The sequence below is a fragment of the Pollicipes pollicipes genome, unplaced genomic scaffold (assembly GCF_011947565.3).
Source record: "Pollicipes pollicipes isolate AB1234 unplaced genomic scaffold, Ppol_2.1 Scaffold_5724;HRSCAF=6776_pilon_pilon_pilon, whole genome shotgun sequence".
In the NCBI taxonomy this organism is placed as follows: domain Eukaryota; kingdom Metazoa; phylum Arthropoda; class Thecostraca; order Pollicipedomorpha; family Pollicipedidae; genus Pollicipes; species Pollicipes pollicipes.
Genome location: NW_023596746.1, coordinates 10,568,101 through 10,588,316, shown reverse-complemented (window position 1 = coordinate 10,588,316; position 20,216 = coordinate 10,568,101). Strand labels below are relative to the sequence as shown.

General features: G+C 52.7%; 1 protein-coding gene and 1 long non-coding RNA gene across 2 annotated transcripts; one reads left to right on the top strand and one right to left on the bottom strand.

Annotated features, from left to right (window-relative positions):
• Positions 1-404: 404 nt before the first annotated feature.
• On the top strand, positions 405-4,231 carry LOC119102491 (uncharacterized). Its single transcript, XR_005094698.1, has 3 exons — positions 405-423; positions 765-817; positions 4,135-4,231. It is a non-coding gene; the product is annotated as an uncharacterized LOC119102491 (long non-coding RNA).
• A 9,243-nt stretch (positions 4,232-13,474) lies between these two features.
• LOC119103803 (CUGBP Elav-like family member 3-B) lies at positions 13,475-19,942 on the bottom strand. The gene is made up of 2 exons (XM_037227456.1): positions 19,789-19,942; positions 13,475-15,604 (listed from the first exon to the last, which is right to left on the bottom strand). Exon 2 carries the CDS (start codon positions 15,246-15,248, stop codon positions 13,701-13,703), a length of 1,548 nt encoding a protein of 515 aa, XP_037083351.1. The 5' UTR covers positions 15,249-15,604; positions 19,789-19,942; the 3' UTR covers positions 13,475-13,700.
• Between the last annotated feature and the right edge of the window lie 274 nt (positions 19,943-20,216).

Sequence of the window (20,216 nt, the reverse complement as noted above, 5' to 3'; positions counted from 1 at the left end):
CGGGCGGGGGCACACATGGGACGGGAGGGACGGACGGTCAGTTCGAGGTCGGGTCGGGCTCATCTGTGTCAGTCCGCACCTGTGCTGTCGTTAGGCGGGAGGTCGGACGGAGGAACGGGGGGACCGGCTGGGCCGCGCGAGCTCATGCCGGGTGATATATTTCATTCCACGGTGTTTTGCTGTCAGGTGGGAGCATAACAGGGAGGGGAGCCCGCCAAAGTCGGATCTGCGCCTGTGATGTCAGTCAGGAGCGGTGCTATCGTCGAGCCACGAATCAGAATTGAAAAGATAGGGGGGCTGGGGTACGTCCCGCCAGGGTCAAGTCCCTCACTGGTGCCACCGCCGCCCGCATCCCAGCCCAGCCCAGTCCACCACGAAAGTGAAAGTGGACCAGTGTCGGGCGGCCGGCCACCACCGCGCCAGGTCAGCCTTTCGGCCAGGTCAACGGCCCTGGCGAGGGGTGACCGCCGACCGACGTGACCGCCGAGGGTGGGGTCCGCCGCCGGCCAGTTGCCCCGTGGCGCCCCTCCCTCCCTGGTGCCGCCGCGCGCATCGTTTAACAGGCCCGACGCGGCGTCGCTGCAGTCTCCGATTCGTGCTCGCTGAAGGTGGTGCATCGCAGTCTCCGATCGGCAATCCGCTGTGGCTCGTGTGGTGATAGTGCTGATAGTCGTATGTGATATAAGGTGACAGGATCTCCGCTGCAAGGGCAGACGCCTGGCACCCTGCCGACACGACCTTACCCACCTCTCGTCTGATTGCAGATCAAAATATGAGGAACGTGGCGGTACTTTGCGTTCTCCTGGCAGCGGGACAGGTGAGTGGAGCGTGAAAAACGCGGGGCCTGTGGAAAGCATGAACCGACAGGCAACTTGGCAATGACGTGGCAATGGATATGAGACCATAGCTAGAACTTTGTACTGCCTGGTGGGTGCCACAGCCCCCTGCATTGCCATCCTTAGTGTCACTTCCTCCAAATGGGACTGAAATCACAAGAAAGCCGTCAAACAAAAACTGCGACAGGCCCATTTTTCATGAACACCATGAACAAGATAAATTTTACGAAGCTCGGCCTTTGCGTGGAACTATGCGTGGAACGAACTTTGCGTGGAACTAACTACGAAGCCAAATCAAACTTAATTCTTGGGTCGAATTAGCCTAGACTATCACGCTTGTTACTCAAATAATCAGACGCACAGCCTCGCACAATCAATTTGGGAAGGGACTGAGTCAGGTGAAAACGACAAAATTTTCACAAGCTTCCTTTTCCTCCCCTCACAAACAAACTTCTTTTTCGAGATTGGGGTAGGCGGGCTTGGCGCAAGTTGGGGAGCTGGGGCCCTTGCACTCCAACTAAATACGAAACCATGTCCATGCCCACCATGCCTTGATAAGTCCACTGCTCAGTGTTTGACATGGCTATGGCGACTATGTAAATGAGGCTTTTATAGGACCATACAGAAAAAAAAACAGCTGCATGCCCGGATGGTGTCAGCGGAGCTCTAGTCATTTCTTTCCATCAATACGCCTATGACATTATGTGGAAAGTGCATGTGCGTGCGGCCGTGGTACATTTGCGTGCCATCAACTTGTTCTAAAAGATGTTGGTGACTGTGGAAATGTGCAAAGTAGCACGTTTTTTTGCATGAAGGTTTCGAGCGCTCGACCTAGCTGGCTAACATGGTGCAACGGAATATCGTTGTTCGCACTTCCGCGGAATGCGTCTATCGTTTCCAAGAAATTGTCAGTGGCACGATGTTTTAACAATTTGCCACGCAGCGGCCAGAAACAAAGGTAAGTGCAAGGAGGAATCGATTTCCATTGCAAGTCTAAAAACATTTACAAAATCCCATCATCTACATCTCAGATCCCTATCGCGATCACTATTCTATGCCCATTTTCTAGTTGTCGCGTATTGCACAAGACCCTTTGCAGCGTGGTGTGCTGCTCGCCGTTTTGGCCTCTCTCTCAACGATCGGCGGGCGCCACCAGTTCTTGCTGGGCGGCGGGCACGCGGCGCATGACGGGCGGGGCCCGGGCCGCGGTCAAGGCCGCCTCACTCTCTCGCGCCGCCGAACGGTGCCGCCGTGCCACGCCGTCGGCACGAGCACCGGACACGAAGGCCGTTAGGTTCCGTTACACCCTCGCGCCGACCCGGGCCGCTCAGGGATATACGGCTCTAAAGCGGGCGGGCACTGCGTCACTCGATGGACACTGCAGTGATAAGATCGCTAATCAGAGCAACACGGCAATTGAACTAGTGAGGCCGGCCTCCGGTCGTGACCACACCGGCCAACCGGCGGCCTAACAGCAAGGCTGAATGATAAGGCGGCGGTGCGGAAAGAACCTATTCCTAAAAGAACCCTGGCTGTGTTGCAATAAGTCAACGCCATGACACGGACACTTAAAGTTTGAAAGGCGCAGCATCCCACCCGACGCAAAACGTGCTACTGCTCGTTCAGGTCGCTCCAACAGGGCTGTTGTGGAACAGAGATACAGTTTTGCCGCACGACTTCAAAAGAATGTCCACGATTGGCACCGCTTATTGCTCCAATGGCGTCACTGCCCAGCTGGCTGTGACGTGTTCTGGTCCACGTTATGAGCGTAGCCTAAGCTTTCACCATCCTACTTCGGCTCTAGCCCATTTCAGTTTCCCCCGTCTGTCTTACCATTCTTTTATATGTGAAATACAGGGGGATATAAGTCATCCCACGCCACTCCGGGGTCTCCGGTTCACACGGGGCGTGCCGGCCTTAAGTGCTAGAACTGACCTCCTGCGGCCGTTCATTTCATACATCGCTCCGAGCCCACTCTGGGGTCTGGGGTCTCTTCGGAGTCTGTAGACCGAGGGAGCGGCTCAGTGGTGCCAGCGGTGTGAGCGACACACTGTCATCACCTTGTCTCCCCACGGCCGCGCGTGACACAGCCTTCGACCCCCCGACGACATCAAGGCCCCGGACAGACGTGGCCACTACCACTTGGCAAACTTTTCGTACGAAAAGGCAGTTTTGGGATTGAAGCGGGCCAGTCCATCATTCTGATGAACCAGTTGACACAGATACAGCCAGAGACAGAGGGAGCCAGAGGAAGAGAGGTATATATATATATATATATATATATATATATATATATACATGCTTACCCAGGCTCGAAATTTATGCATTCACACTTCACAGGTAAACACAGGAAATGCTGAGGAGCCTCCGCGCATTTCGATTAGTCCTTGTCTACTGTGCGCCAAACACCACCTTTCCTGTAAAGTACACAAAGTGGCGCCTCCAATCCGGAGGTATCGGCTCGATGTACGGAGTGGGTTGCAGTTGACCTGCCAATTTGCACACACACGGGCTGTTAGAAGTGGGCTGCCCCGGAGGAACGTTAGCCGGTCACCGCTTTTGAAATTGAGCAGACCACGGGCGCTCAGTTTTCCCGTGAACATTTTCTCGTCTTTTGTGCTGTTTGGAGGACGTTATTTAATTTGTCATTGGCTGAGCGCCTGTTAACATCACGTGGAAACCAAAACAGCTGTCACGTAAACCTGACTCGAGCATAGCGAAGCCATGAATGCGAAGCCATGGATTGATCATTAGAGTCAGGAGCGTAGTTTCTCAGAATGATTTGGGATAGGGGTAGGGGCAAAGCTCAGCAGTGAAAAGAGGCAAAACTGACCCCGGAATGCGCCAGCAAATGGGCTTCTCTCTGAATTAAGCCCACTTTCTTCTCCAAGTTGGAGAGTTGGAGCCCTCCAACTGAATAAGAAATATACCCCTAATTGTAGTTCTTGGGCACGCCGACTGCTGGGGTCATTTTGTCCCAAACGGAAACAAGTTTTCTCTGAAATGTTTGGAATCTGGACAGTTGATATACACAAGAAAGGTCCTGAGCTCTAGGTTTCTGGCATTGCAAACCATAAGACTGAGCGAGGTAACCATGAACACAGCTTCAAACTTTCGAGTCTTGTCAATATAGCCAAGCCAACGCCTCCTTAATAACATTGGTTAAGCGCTACCTATTGCCATACGGAAGCTCGATTATTGTCAGAATGAGATCTCCCGACTTGATTGTAATCAGCAAAATCCAGCGGACTTATTATGGCCACCCCAGCCTCGAATGACCCCTGTGTGCGCCGGCCAGGTGAGCAGTGACATCGACACGCTGTTCCGGGAAGAGATCCCGCGCCGGCCGCGTGCCAGCAAGCCGCGCGTGGAGGACCCGGCCGCCTACGACGTGTACGTGGTGCCCGGCGCGCCGCCAGCGCCACCTGTCGCTGGCCCGCCGCCGCCGGGCCTGCCGTACGGGGCGCCGCCGCCGCCAGCCCTGCCGTACGGGCCGCCGCCGCCGCCCACGCGCCACTACGTGCCGAAGCCGTTCGTGCCCAGGGAGCGCAAACAGGTGAGCCACGCCGGAGTCCGAAACGGAGGGAAACGGGGAGGTAGGCCGGTCGATGTCAAAAACGAGCACCAAGGGACGCCCAGCAGCTCAGAAACATCGTGACCCACGCTCCTTCCAAAAGTGTCCGTATGCCACTCAGGCCAAGCAAACGAACGTGTGACTGCTGTGGAAAGCACTACCTGCTGCGCTGCAGAGCAAGACGCTGCGCTACTTCGCCCGCTCGATGACGGATCTTTCAGACGGCTGTTCTGCAGTCCCCTCCCTGACCCTGACCCGGCATACCCGGCGGTGACAGGTGCAGAAGCTGCAGCCGAGCGGGCCCGTCCTGTACACGGCGCCCGAGGGCCGCTACAACGAGCCGCGCTACGGCGGCATCAACACCCAGGACCTGAGCAAGATCCCCGGCTATCCCGGCAAGGACTACCCGCTCTACCCGGCGGTCAGTGACGGGCCATGCCACATCTCGAGATTAGTATGAGTGAGACTGATGCCCGTCCGATGATAACGTGCTTTGGGATAGTGCCATTTGACCACGGGCTCATCGCCATCGTTCCGTGTCCACGCGTTCATGAGGTTTGCCGATACTCGGATGGCGTAGCTCATCATGGGTGGAAGGTTTCTGATGATGGGGGATTCGAAATATTTCAGAAAGTTCACATTTGATCAAAGGCTTTGCATGCATATTGCACACAATAAACGTACCGACTTTCTTCTTAAGTTCCACTCAGAAGTAATTTTTGGGCAGTTGTCAGCGCTTTCATGAATGAATGGCTCAAACTATAATTCACCCACCAGAGCAACGTAACAAGAGAAAACCAAGCTCTTTTGAAATGCAACTTGAGACGAATGTGCCAGTTCCTGTTTATTTTATCTGGAACGTGCTAAATTTTCAGTAATATCATCCCAACACGGACACTTTCAAGAAGCTGGAATACTACCGCTTATGCGTTTTGCCGTCGGTCGGAACCCTGTTGATTAAAACACTAGTAACTGGAAGAGCCACAGCCGCATCTTCTCCCATAGGGGCCTTGCTAAAGCCAAAGCTTTACAGATTGTGGCAGTGCAATGATAAAACTCTCGGCGAGAGGAAATGTACCCACTGAATTGAAAATGCGCCACGACTTTCTGCGCCCTGACTAAAACCAAAACAGTTGGCGGGCCCAGTCCCCTTAAGTGTAGCACATAAAGCTGTCTAATAGCGCTATACAGCGCCGCCGAATTATAACTCGCAGCTGAGCCCAGCAGGCATCTATATTCGCAGTGAGGCTCCCAATCTCCGTCCTTTTCACGACGGGACCACCCAGCATGGCGTCTTGACAAGGTGGCGTTGCGTCACAGGTGCCGGAGACCGGCTTCACGTGCGACAAGGTGCCTCATCGGCCGGGCCTGTACGCCGACCCCGAGGCTGGGTGTCAGGTACGTATCTGTGATCACATGGGCAAAATCTCCTGTGCAGGGGGTGGGGGCGGGGTGCTCCAGTCCTCTAACTTTGAGAGGACAGTGGGTCAAATCTGGGGAGAAGCCAGCTTTTTGTGGTATGAGGACAGGTTCTGGCATTTCCTCCCTGCCTGGTTCCCCAACCTATTGTGCGGAACTACATCTATGTGTGATCCCATCCCCTAGCGGACGCCCAACGCCACAAGCTGTACCTATGCGGGATCCCATCCGCTAGCGGGCGCCGGACGCCATGTGTAGATCTCCGACACTGACATCAGTGTGGCAAAGGATTGCCATCAGGGCCTCGCACATGTCAGTGATTCCCGCGGTCCGCAGGCCGACTCCGGCCACCAGCGATGCGACCCCAGCGGCCCAACGACGATCCAGGCTATTTGTTTGCCAAATGCCTTTGATGTGTTTACGGCCCCATTACCCAGGAGTATGGGTGTTCCGTTGTGAGATGTGCTTCCTGACACGCCACCGTCCGACCCAGTGCGTACGGGGTCCGTGTTGACCTCGCCCGGCCGGTCACCACAGGCCTACCACGTGTGCGAGTTGGACAACCGACACGGGTACGCCGGCGCCTCCTTCCTCTGCACCAACGGCACCGTCTTCAACCAGTACGAGCTGACCTGCGACTGGTGGTACAACGTCAACTGTGCCGACTCAGTCAATCAGTACCAGTGAGTGTGCCGTTGGCCGATGTGGGCCCGGAGCCTTTCACCTGGCGCCGGGGCCCGATCTTTGCAGCCATTCACCCTACTGCCAAGGCAACACTGGTAAGGGCGGCGACATGGACCGGGCACCAAGGCTGGAGGGGCAACGGGCGGACTCAAAAGCTGAGCTTCGACTAAGCGTCTCCAGATGGCTCTGGCGCAGTATGCATAGGTGTACGGCGGTTAAGCGGCGTCCGTGCTGAGCGCTAACGTTACAGCGGGTTATCGACCCGCTGGACACCGACGTCACAGCGAGGTATCCAATAGCTGATCCCGTCATGTGCGGACAAGAAACAGCGGCTCGAAGCTCGAACCCATTCCTAATGCACGGTTGCTGCTCGGCTTCACCTGCAGGCCGTACCAGACCATCCCCCTAGTCGGCTTTTGTCAATTCAGACTCGTGCTGTTGCCTACAGACGCTGCCAACACAGGTTCTCACAGTCATGTTTCGTGCCCAGGGTGAACCTGGATCCGTACAAGAACCCGTACCTGAGCACACCGGAGAAGGAGGCGAAGAAGGCTGCTCTGCAGTACGGCGCGCCACCGCCGAAGTACGTCTAAGCGCCGCCAGGAGCGCTGCTGTAACCAAGATAGGAACCGCCTGTCTCCAGGAAGAGTGTGAAATCAGGGCCAGATCAGGGCAACTTTGAAGGCGAGGGATTCCGTGTTCTATTATCGTGTTTCCTCTGCATTGCTAAAAAACTTCTCCTATCCATGTTTACACGGAACATCAAACTGCTGTCAAAGTGGCTCACAACACCAACATATCCGGGATAGCTTCACCCTTGCTTGCGGCGCTACGACTGTAATGTTTGTAAGACCCACGGCTTTCTTCATGCCTGTTGCGCTTGCTTGAGCCAAGCAAAGGTGCGGATATTTACTGGTAGCATGTGGTTCAGTGCTATTTATGGTAGAAACAAAACGCAGAGTGCTGTTTATTGTGGCAACAAATACATTTCATTTTGTCCACTTCGTGCTGAGATCCACAAACGATGCTGTAGACCGAAGTTCATAGCAATCATCAATAACTTAGCAGGGCATAAGAAATGCAAGATGCAATTGCGATAATAGTCGTATGTAACTGCTGCGAGCAAACGACCTGTAGCTAAGTATCTGCCCTTATGCAGCCGGTAGGTCAGCAAGCGGCCGAGCGGGTTATGAACGCAAGAAAACGTTTAAGGGTCACAAGCCGGCGCGAGGACCCAAGGCACTGACAAGCCCGAAACACTAGTCCGGGGCCTACCCAGGGACGGACGTAGCCCGCACAGTACGAGAACTGAGAACAAAAACGAGAACCCAGCAGCGGCTTTGAACTCGCCAACGAGCCGTAAACCGACGACTGGTGCACGAGTCATCAATGAGTGGGATTCAAACGGCCCCCCGGTGTATTGATGGTTGGCCGCGTCCGAGCCCGGCAGTTATCAAGAGGCACGCACGGGGCACCAATAAATACCATGGCTTCAAAGCATTCAAACTACCGAGTTCAGAATGGACATTTCATTGACCAAACTGTTGTATTACATTCGCCCTTGGCATGGCTCCTAAACATCACAACAGATGTCAGCACATGAGCACTGGGGCAATAAGGCAGTCATAACGCCGCGCGCCGCACACGCCTCACAGAATATCAACCTCACGTCCGCCAGTGTCTCCACGTATCCCACACCGCCGCGCCCGCGCCAGCCCGTCAACGTCCGTCAGCGTTGGGCCAGGATAAGATGACTAGAGATGGTTAGAGTTAGCCTGCCGACCTACCGCCCATGACAGTTCAATGACGTCACCGGCAGACGTGAACGGGTGTCTGCGGGCGAGGCAGGGTCCGGGCTATAGCGGCGCATTTTGGATTTTGTGCCGTATCACACCATGTCCTCGGCGTTTCGGACGGCGCGCACCTCGCGTGACCAACAAACATTGCCCACGTGCCATTCTCTCCCTATCACAGCGCTGCCAGCTAGCGCTACGTTTACCCTGCGCGTAGTATCGCAACGCGTCTGGTGGCCATACAGATGGCCTAGATCAACAGGTCATCAGTGCTTAGGCCGAAACATCGCATCGCAAGTCATCGCATCGCAGTACAAAGGCCCGCACCAGCCACAGGTTCCACCCATCACGAGCTGCCTCGCTGTCTTCCCGTCACACCGCCACCCCGATGCCCGCAGCACGCCACGCCGGCGACGTGGGTAGGCCCTGAGCATGACCCGTCAGCCGGCGTGTCGCTGCGAGCGCAAGGTCGGTCCCGTGCGGGGCGCCGCCGCACCCGGCCCAAACCCCGCCCACAGGAGCACGTTCCGACGCGGCAGCTCCGGCGAAACGTACACCATCACGGCCTGCATGGCGTGGCGAGGCGGCACTACACAGACCGGCCACAGTTCCTGCGTAGGCACGATAGTTCCAGGCGACAAGTGGTCCATTCTACATGGGGTCGCCCATGAGTGGACAGGGATGTCAAAGATCGATGACGCGTAATCAAGGCGTCACAAGGGGAGGGGGTTTCGGGGAACGGAACGTCACGCTCAGGCGTGGACGCAAGTAATGCTGAAACCTCCCTCAAAGCTCGCCAGCGTAACCACGGGGGGTACGGGGTCAACATCGATTAAATCTGCATGACGTTATTTACGAACGGCCTCACAATAACCACCATCGACCACGACCGCTGCTCCGTTGGACGGAGACCAAGGCTGGTACTTGATCAACAGGCCTTCAATCCAAAGGACACACCTCCCCCGATCCCAAGTAGAAACGTGCGCTGTTCTGTGAGTCCATTCTATGTCTCTCGCCTACAATGCCCTTCGTCTTTGGTCCAAACGCTCTTGTTCCACGGTACACTCCACACGCACAGATGATTGGTGAGCGATGCCATTTGCAAACACCATGAGATTATCAAAAGTACGAAACATTGGTCTACACGTTGTTGCACGTCGTCACGAGTCATTTCTCACAGAAAAATATCAATGCGATGTCATCTGTAAACGACATGAGATGCTGGAATGATCGAGCATTGCACACCAGATCAGCCAGACAATCACCACAGCCCCACTCGCCTCACTAGACCACTGCATAGGGCTCACGCAAATGTGTGTGCTCCAGCGGCAAAGTTTCGTACAATGCGTTGCTCTAAACAATACTTGTTGAACCACAAGACAGGGCGGAACTATTGAATAGCGTTTACGTTTGAGAAGTTTCCATACGGGATCTGATATAGCGGCTAAATTTTCACCCCTGGTTACGCACAACTCAACTGGTGGCCGCTGTAGCGATTACGCAGGTACCTGAGTAACTGGCGCCTGGCGAACGTCGAGTGAGTGGGAGGACATGGGACTATCCACTCCTTATAGGTGTACGTGGTCGACATCAGTGGGAGCCAGAGATGGGAGGGAATAAGACCTCCAAAACTTCTCTAAATATATCTTTCTACGAGTGCTAGACTGATCAATCTTCAAAAGCTCAAAAATAGCCAGAGCATAAAGCATTCTCTTTCAAGTCAAAACTTAGTCCAATCGTCCCCAAAAAATCGCAAACACCGGAAAGATGATCAGTTTTGAGCCTTTGTACAGCCGTTACTTGATGTACTAAGCCGTTGTCGTAGTTAACCCAGCGGAATCTGCTGTTAATCATCTCCTGTTGGACCAGTATTTCGACCCACACTTTGAAAATCATTACAACATACACCGGAAGCTCCCAGCAAAAACGACGTCATCACGTGACCGAGAAGTTTGAATGGACTCTTCAATGATTTGACCACACGATTTTTGGTCGGCCCCATCTCTTTGGCGAGTTCCAGCTGGCCCACTGTACGCCCAGACTACCTTTGGCCGATGGATCATTTTGTACCCGGTTGTTCTAAAATGGCACGATTTTGATAGCCGTGCATGCAATGCCCGGCGGAGAACAAGTCAACAGATGGAGCGATGTGTGCGAGAAGAGATAACTACCAACTGGCTGCCATGCCTGTGACTGAAGACCGCCTTCAGCATTGCTCTATTAGAATCAGCATGCACCCGACCCATACGGCACTTTCGCATCGCAACATACATTTTTTCAGCCCATATTTCTGCCACCACTAAAGGCCTTTGCGTGGTTCGAGGAACGAATTGCGTTTACGCTAAGTTTATATGCAATGCTTGGTTTGATTTCGGAAATAAGCCCCAGATAGGGCTTGAGTCGCTGGTCGACGCCATCTAGGTACAGAGTGAATACTGACGGACCTGTGCTCAACTCATTTTTTTGCCGGGCTCAAGACCGGCTCACTTATTTTTGGATCCGATTCAGCCAATGACCCATACCCGTTCCAACTTTCCTGTTTCAGTTCAGTTCAAACCAATCGCTTGCGCTGAGCCATCTGGCTCATGACTCACGCGGCTTGCAAAATAAAAAAAAATCTGATTCAGCTCTGGCTCAATGCCCTATCCTTTAGCAAATGTCGACTGGCCACTCTGAGAGCTCTCTTACACACGTAGGTAGTCACAAGTACGTTCACACGTAGGTAGTCACATTTCCACTAGCTGGCTAGCTTGGCTGAGATTTGGCAAACTTTAGATCAGGATCAATAACATTGTGCTTGCTTTTTAGACAATATAACAAACGCGCCGATTTAGCAAAAACGCAACTTTTACCTAATGCCAGATGCTGCTCATTTTGACACTCTGAATTAGTTTGTTAACCTGCCTGGGCCGTGCTGTTTCCTCATGTTTCCATACTTATTTGAGCCACATGGCTCACTGACACGACAGTTAAACACATGATCGGATCACAATGCAGTTCGTGAAATTTATGAAGAATATGATTCCGCTCATGGCTCAAGGTGACATTTTCCCTAACGAACTGACTCGGGTCGCGGCTCACCCCAAAACGACCGGCTTGTGAGCCAATTCACGATTCAGCTAAGTCGAACACAACTTTGGATACTGAACATTCAAGTGTTTGTGCGCGCGTGTGCAGATGGTTTCAGGTACAGCGCAGAAAACGCACACAAAAGAGTTCTTTAAGTCGTCAGTCAACATCTACCAAAGCACAGTTCTTACAAAAATCCACTCAACGCTCGACAAGTTTCTTGGAAATGTCATTTTAGCTGCACCGGTGATGCGTCAGCTGTGTTCATTATCGCTAGCAATGGGGCTATGTCTTACTGGCTGCAAAGCTTCGATGATTTTGGCACATAGCTTTTGCCACGGGAGAGGAAACGAGCGAAGGTTAGTCAGGCCTGGCCCATCCCTTGCACGGGAAGTCATAAAACAGGCCAGACCACATTCCTTTTAAACAAATCATCCCCAACAGTTAAAACATACATGTCGCTAATTTAGAACGGAAGTGACGCACTTATTCAGTACTTTTTGATATCACACCATCAAAGCCAGCGTCGAGTCCTTCAACTAAGTTGCCCCCATGCAAAGTACTCGCATACATTCAATTCCTGTTGGGCCAAAGTATTGACCATTCCAACTATTGGGAATTGGGACCATTCCTCATGGGAGCGGCAGCGCGATTGAGCTTCATATAGCATGTTAAGGTTGGCCTGTGCAATAGCTTAAAAGCAGAACATACCAATCTTAATTATTTTGTCACGTCAAGAAAAACTGGTTAAGGACAACCGAAGTGACAATGCAGCTACGAATATGCTCCTTCAATTGCATACGACTTGCATTTACCCATGCCGCCTCACAGATTACAAGGATTTGCGATTTCAAGCTTTACGAAACATGAAACAAACAGCAGGAAACGGACGAAAAACGACAGATATGAACGTTGTGCCATGCTGAACGCATCGGCATACACATCAACAAACTCTGGTGCCTCAGTGCCATCACGACCAAACGACAAAAGAGGAAAAATGGTTAAAAACCCCGCTCTGACGTCCACATGAGTTGGTCCAGCGTCGCCTGGCGCGACGAGGCTCCAGCTGACCAGTACCCAGACTTACACAGACGACGACACCTCCGCCGAGACTGCGCCTCCACGTGTCCACCTGGCTCGGTGGCCCCGACCGGCGACCGTCCACCGGCCCGCAGACAGCGGGCCCACGCACAGCACAGCCACAACTCTGGCCCACGAGCACCGCGCGCACCACCGTCTCCACACAGCCACATCCGCCGAGAGAACATTTATTCGGAGCCGACGCCGCGGGGGAATTTGGGCGATACATCTAGACGGGACACGACAGGTCACGTCAGCGCTGACCACCGACGCCGCGACCACACGCCTGGCGCGGCCGAGCCACGCCTCGGCAACGACCCGTCCTGCCTCACCAGCCACGACACCGCCACCGCCAGAGACGGCACACACCGGGCCGGGCGGGCGGCGGGGCCGCCGAGGCCGCGGACCGCCGCCCCACGGAGGCGCCCCTCCCTCACGCCCTCCCCCGGTCGGGTCACAGGGGTCTGTAGACGACGGGGCACCTGGACAGCGGCGTCACCAGACGTTGTCACCGTCTCACACGCGTCCGGACGGGTCAGCACGACTGATGACGGCACCAGGAGTGTGGGTGTTTGTGTGTGACCACGTCGGACCGCACCGACCGCCGACGGAAACACGGGCAGCGTAAAATAGTCTGAACATTCAAAACACAAACAACACCGAGAAAATATCAAAACCTGCTGTCCCTGCCAGCAACAAGGCCGGCAGTTGCGACAGCCTGCGTTCGGTTTCAATTTGGAAGTGGATGGATGATTCCCGTCTGTACGGCGCACCAGTGCACCAACTCCGCCCACGGCCGGGGCCAAATGAACCCAAATGAACCCACTACACTGTGGGAATACACAGACGCGGAAAGCAGCGGCCAGCCGGCTAGCCGCCTCGACCCCCCCCCCCCTCCCCTCCCCTCCCCCGAGACGGTAGTCAGCGTTCTACACAAATACGTACCGCGGCCCTGTTGGAGCGCTGCGTTCGACGGCTCCGGCCGTGGTCGCCCCCCCCCCCCCCTCCCCCCCCGTCACGCAACGCCCACGATCGCACCTTACCCAGAGCGTTTGTACACGGGTTCCGCTGAGCGTCTGGTGACGTCACACCGACGCCAGACCCGTGGCGTCGGTGTCGCGGAACTGCGCCGCGCGGCGCGGCTTTGGGCGCCGCGCGGCAGCCGCGGACGAGCCCGAAGTCCTGCCGAGAGCCGCTCAGACGCCGCCTCCCGGGAATGGGCGCGTCAGATCGCAGCCAACTGCCTCAGTACGGCTTGGCGATGTCCTTCATGGAGCGCTTCGGCTGTACTTTGAGGCGTTTGGAGCCGATCATGAAGCTGTTCATTCCCTGAATGGCCGCCTCGGCGCTGGCCGGGTTGTCGTACGAGACAAAGCCGAAGCACTTGGACATATTCGTCTGCTTGTCGACGAACACCTTCGCAGAGATGACGTTGCCGAAGGGGGAGAACATGTTGGCAAGGTCGGCGTCATTGCACTGCTGCGGCAGGTGGTAGATGAATAGGTTGCAGCCGTCCGGCCCCTCCACTTGGCGGCCCAGCGGCGTGTTCGAGTTCGCCGGCTGCGCACGCGGGAAGTTTGACTGCTGGCCGCCGCCGAACGGCGGTGGGCTCGAAAACGAGCCGAAGTTGCTTCCCGGCGTACCATAGTTGTTGCCCGTTGTGCCAAAGTTGTTGCCCGGTGTGCCGTAGTTGCTGCCCGTCGCGCCGTAGTTGTTACCTGTGGCGCCGTAATTGCCGCCCGTCGTGCCATAGCTGCCGCCGCCGGTGCCGGGATTGTTGTTGAAGTTGCCGCTGCCGAAGTTGTTGGTGTTGGGCGGGTTGCCCGGCGGCGGGCCCTGGAAGGACGGGCCGCCGGCAGGCCGGGTCATTGCCGCCGCCTGCATGATCATGGCCAGAGCCGAGGCCGGGTTGTTCTGCTGGTTGAAATTGCCCTGCTGCTGGCCCTGCTGCTGGCCCATGCCGTTGTTGGGCGGCGGCATGCCGAACATGTTGGGCGGCGGCCCGCTGGGCGGCGCCTGGCCGGCCAGAGACGAGAGCGCCGACGCGGCGTTGCTCAGCTGCTGCAGCAGCGACAGCGTTTGCGGATTGAACGGGTTCATCATGTTGGACGGCGCCTGCTGCTGTTGCTGCTGCTGCTGCATCGGCATTTGCGGCTGCTGCTGCTGCTGGCCCCAATTGTTGTTACCATAGTTGGGCATCGCCTGTCGGCTTCCGCCCCCTATGGGCGGCCCGAACGGCGGACGGCGCGCGTCCCGGTCCCGCTGTGAGTCGGCGAACTTGACCACCAGCGGCGCCGAGCAGCCCTCCATGGTGCGCGAGTGGTGCAGACCACGGATGGCGGCGATCGCGTTCTGACGCGACATAAACGTGACAAACGCGCAGCCCTTGCTGTTGTTCTTCTGGTCGCGCAGCACGGTGCACTCCTCGATCGGGCCGAACTTCTCGAACATGGCCCACACGGCCTCGTCGTCGGCCTGCTTCCCCACCATGCCGACGAAGAGCTTACGCTCACTGCGGTTCTCGGCGTCCGCCGGCTTCATCTGCATCGGATGGTGCATGCTGGGCAGCGTGCGCAGGTTGTGCAGCTTGTTCTGCGCCTCGAGCGCCGCCTTGCGCGTGAAGAACGTGACGAAGCAGCAGCCCCGGCTCTGGCCAGTGGTGCGGTCGCGCAGGATGTTGATCTGGTACACGGGGCCGAACTCTTCGAACACCTTGCGCAGCTCGGCCTCCTCCATGCGCCGCGGGATCTGGCCGGCGAACATCTTGATCGTGTCCGGGTCCGGGTGGACCATATGTTGCGCCGCTTGGCCGCGCTCTCGCCGTTACTGGTGGGCGGGTCGCCGGCGGCCGTCTTGGGCGCGTCGTCGGTGCCGGCCGGCTCGGCCGCCTTGGCCAGCAGGCCGCCGCTGCTCGGCTTCGGCTGGTCGCCGCCGCTGCCGGTCACCGTGCCCGCCTTGCTGAGCAGGCCGCCGCCGGCCTTGCCGAGCAGGCCGCCGGGCGAGGCCGGCTCGGCCGGCTTCACCTCCACCTTCGACTCGCCGCCGTTGTTCGCCGTGCCCGCGTCGCTGCTCGCCATGCTTCTCTACCGCGCGACCAGTCTTCTGAGAAACTCGGCGAGAGCCGCGCTCTGACTAGCTTTGACTTAGGACTGGAAAACAAATACATGGCATGTGAGTTTACTGATCACATGAAGAGTGCTTGAGGTGCCAACAGCACATGGAGGTGCTGCAGAAACATAATGGATGACACACAAACTGCGAAGTAATGACGACGCTAAGGCATGTGCGACATTTAGCTAATAAAACTTAACAGTAACAGTCTTGTACACATTGCCCATATCTATACATAGTATAGCTGAACTCATCACAAATACAGAATGTACAATGCTGCATTACATTGCTCACTATGATCAATAATGTGGCTAATATCTGTAATTTCACAACTGCATTGGCAGAGTTGCAACTACATCCAACCACACTGACCAAAACGCAAAGACTTGTGTTCAGGTGGGTTACAACAAAGTTCGCAGAATAAAATGGCCTGCTTATATAAAGACAGATGGTACATTTCCTTCAACAGATGCATGTAAGCGCTGACATGGCATGCCTGAAAAGCACAATATGTGGAAATAAAGTGCCAATGACTTCAATAACAACTCTGGTAAAATAGTATTATTAATGTTATCCATGTTGCTCTGCCAGATGACTGAAATTACAGGAGAAATCATGCAGGTGTGGGCACAACCCACTTTTATTCCACAAAATTGACTGCATTCATACAGTAATATAACTTCGGGTAGTCAGCATCCTGACAAACTTGCACAAGTGATTAGCAGAGAATTTGCCTCCCATTGAGGAAGCTAAGCCAATGGATCATTAAAATGAAAGCCAATGTAAGTAGACAACAAGCAAGAATATAAATGGAGAGAGAATAGAAGTAGACAACATAAGTGCAAGAGCAATGAAGAATAGCTACAAACAAATTTAGCAATTTGACACCATACCACGCATATTTGCAAAGGAACGCATAGCACACTTCTCACAAGCAACAACACCTTGAAGATCACAATGTGGCAATCTCCCACAATCAATTTTAAAGAGAAGATTAGTGCCAACAGCACACCTTATACAGCCATGGTATGAACTCAGGGAAGGCTTCAACTTCAAATATTTGCATCATGTATAAATTATGTTTGCATTGACCTACACTGTGTGTGTGTGTGTATTCCACATGACCCAGCAAGCCTCTATCAGACTTGGCTTGTGGGGGTGTGGGTAGAACCCTGAAAAGGAAGGAAAGGATTTATTTAGTCAATGCTGTTTCCCTACATGCATGCTATCAGAACTGTTAGTATAAAACTGACAAGGGCTACTCTGCCCTGGAACAACAGACAATATGCTGAAACTACAAGTTTGACATATATTTTTGGGCATACTTTTCTATCTTGTGATAAGATGTGACCTGAGCTGATTTCAACTTTATCAAACATATTTAGATTGTGACTTAACACAAAAGCAAAACAAACAACAAAATTTGGAGGGTCAGTCCAATGATTTTAGTTAACATTACTGTTGAGCTAGCAATGGCTAGAAAAATGCATATTATCAATTACAGTGTGATCTTGTCACACAGCCATAGCAGGAGCAGAATCTAACTGATCTTTTCCCTGGTGCCACTTCTACATAGTGTCAACTATCAGCGAATGTAGTGCATGGTTTCATCAAGGTTGTTGAAACAGCTGCATGTCAGACGTGAATTGACATGCCGCAAGAATTGTGGCAATCTGAATAAAATATACAATGATGACATAACATTCTGCTTTCCCGTGATATCACAAGACAGCAAACCACAGATTACATGTATGTAAGGATGTAATACTTCTTGCTAGAATGTAAACACTATATATATATATATATATATATATGCATGTATATATATATATATATATATATATATATATATATATATATATATATATATATATATATATATATGTATATAAACATGTCAATATTAACACCCCAATGTACACATGCACTTACATTTCCCTATTCTCCACTTCCAAGAAGCAGTTGACCAAAAGATAATGACTTGTGGTTCCAGGTGGTTAGTCTGAGAGGGATTTAGTTTAAAAGCTTAGGCTGTCAATAGAGATTCCTTCCACCTGGTAGCTGATCATGACTACCATGCTCAAAAACACAGTCACATATTGCAAAAATCATAAAAATAGGCTGTCAATAAATTTTATTCTGACAACCATCAGAATTGGAAAATGGGCCCCTGCCAAATTCCCTATTAATGGGCAGGTTCAGGATACATGCAACAACCTTTGCTTGGCAGGTCAGGGTGTACTTTCCTACCTAACGTTAGAAAAAATCATTGTACACCATTCGTCGTGTTTAAGGCAGGACATATCGTAAATAATCTCAAAACAGGTAGAATCATACTCCTACCTTCGAATTTCAATAACTTCGATGGCGGGCCCCCGAGCGCCGCGCGCACCGCACCGCCTGGACTCCCCAGCGCCGTTTCTGCGTTGCTGTTGCGTAAATACAATACTTCTGCTTACCAAGAACTGTACAAAATGTACGGGACCAAAGTAAACCATTCGTCGTGTTTAAGGCAGGACATATCGTAAATAATCACAAAACAGGTAGATTAATGATCTTAGCATCAATTTTTTTATAATTACGATGGCGAGCTCCCGAGCGCCGCACACACACAGCACCCGCGACACCGGCGCCATTACTGCTCGGGTCACAACATTACTGCGCATCAAGCAGCATCAAGAACCATAAAAATGTACCGGGACGATGCTGGGTTGAAGGGGATATAGGGTGGGGAGGTTAGGTTAGGTTAGGTTAGGCTAGTTTAGGATATGTTCTGGACTACTCTGGCCTGCATGTTTCATAAATGTACCTAAACTCGATAAGAAACAATTTTGGTTGCTTTATTATTGTTACCTTGGTCCCGTACATGTTTTATGGTTCTTGATAAGCAGAAATATTGTGCTTTCGCAACAACGCAGAAACGGCACTTGGAAGTCGAGGCGGTGCGGTGCGGTGCGTGCGGCGCTCGGGAGCTCGCTATCGTATTTATTAAAATTCGAGGGTAGGAGCATGATTCTATCTGTTTTGAAATTATTTATGATATGTTCCGCCTTAAACACGACGAATGGTTTACCTTGGTCCCGTACATTTTGTACAGTTCTTGGTAAGCAGAAATATTGCATTTACTGCAACGGCAACGCAGAAACGGCGCTGGGGAGTCCAGGCGGTGCGGTGCGCGCGGCGCTCGGGAGCCCGCCATTGAAGTTATTGAAATTCGAAGGTAGGAGCATGATTCTACCTGTTTTGAGATTATTTACGATATGTGCCGCCTTAAACACGACGAATGGTGTGCAATGATTTTTTCTAACTGTTAGGTAGGAAAGTACACCTAGACCGCTTGGCACATACTCTTTAACTAACACCATGACTAGAAACTGATTTGAACCAATGTCACAAAAACTAAATAAAATTAAAAGAGATCAGAAGATAATGCAAAGAAGTAAAATACAAAAAAAATGTAATATGACTAGGATGAACATTGGAAAAGAACATTAAAATATTCTCACCTATTTTATAAAAACCTATTGTCAGCAATTCATCTGCAAATGATCATTACAAATACCTCTTACCACTCATCAACTAGTAGCACTGCAAATGGAAATCAGCATGGATCACTGTCAATGCTATAAATGGTCTCATCACATTTTAATCATGCCAAATGTAGGATACCCTTATCGTCAGAGTTCTTACGAAGCTTTTCTCATATGACACCAAAAATATTCAGCATATCTGCAGGCACATTTGTTAGGCAGCCAATGTCTGGCATACACTTCCCTTCAGCCCAAACATATAGAAGCCTGTCACAGTGGGTCCCAGCCAGATAAGAATGCCTAATATAGTAAAGAGGCAATGGCATCACTAAGTGGCCTATTTGATGCATTAGAATAAGGTTGATGTGAAACATTCTCATAAGCGGCGACAATGCTCTCTCCCTCCCTCCGCTTTAAACTCCCAAGAACAACTTTAAACTCCCGTGACGTGACATGACGTGACCGTGATGTCCAAAGCCATCTCAATCATTCGAGTCGTTTGAAAGCCATGCAAATATTGGCACGTAACTTTACGTACACCTGCAAGCTAAAAGATGATACTAGGAAATAATTTAATGCATTTAATGGCACGTTTTGGAATCATTTACTACGTTTAATACCGCGATAGGGTACCGGCTCAGCATTGCGCCACTTTCCCGCGACGAGCAGCGAAACAACCAGACCGGACTTACATGAACTCCTTGCAAATGTTGCACACGCCTCTTCCAGTTTTGTTCAAAATGGTGATACGTTACGTGATACGCGATACGCAACACGATTAGCGTAACAAGTAGCCTGAACATCAAGTCCACGGAGCCCCCTCACGCATGCGGACTTCGCGGCGCAGCCCAGGGGACGCTGTGTACAAGGCTGTATAAGAGGTAAGATCATCCGGCAATTTTAACGCCCCATCCGCAAACATTAAAGTGACGTCACTGGTGATCGCTGAGGCCTCAACCAGCCAGGCCTCAGTGACCACCAAGGAGCAATCTGAGCCAGGCGTCTCGCTGTGACCTCAGCAGGCTCCGCAAAGATCCAAGGCGACCGTCCAAAGACGGCCACTGTGACCGCAGAGGACTCCTTTACAGTTTACCTCATGCGTTCCAAGGTGATATAGGAC

What these genes read in the sequence shown, in the direction of transcription:
- LOC119103803 (XM_037227456.1), bottom strand. Translation starts at nt 15,248, where the DNA reads ATGGTCCACCCGGACCCGGACACGATCAAGATGTTCGCCGGCCAGATC.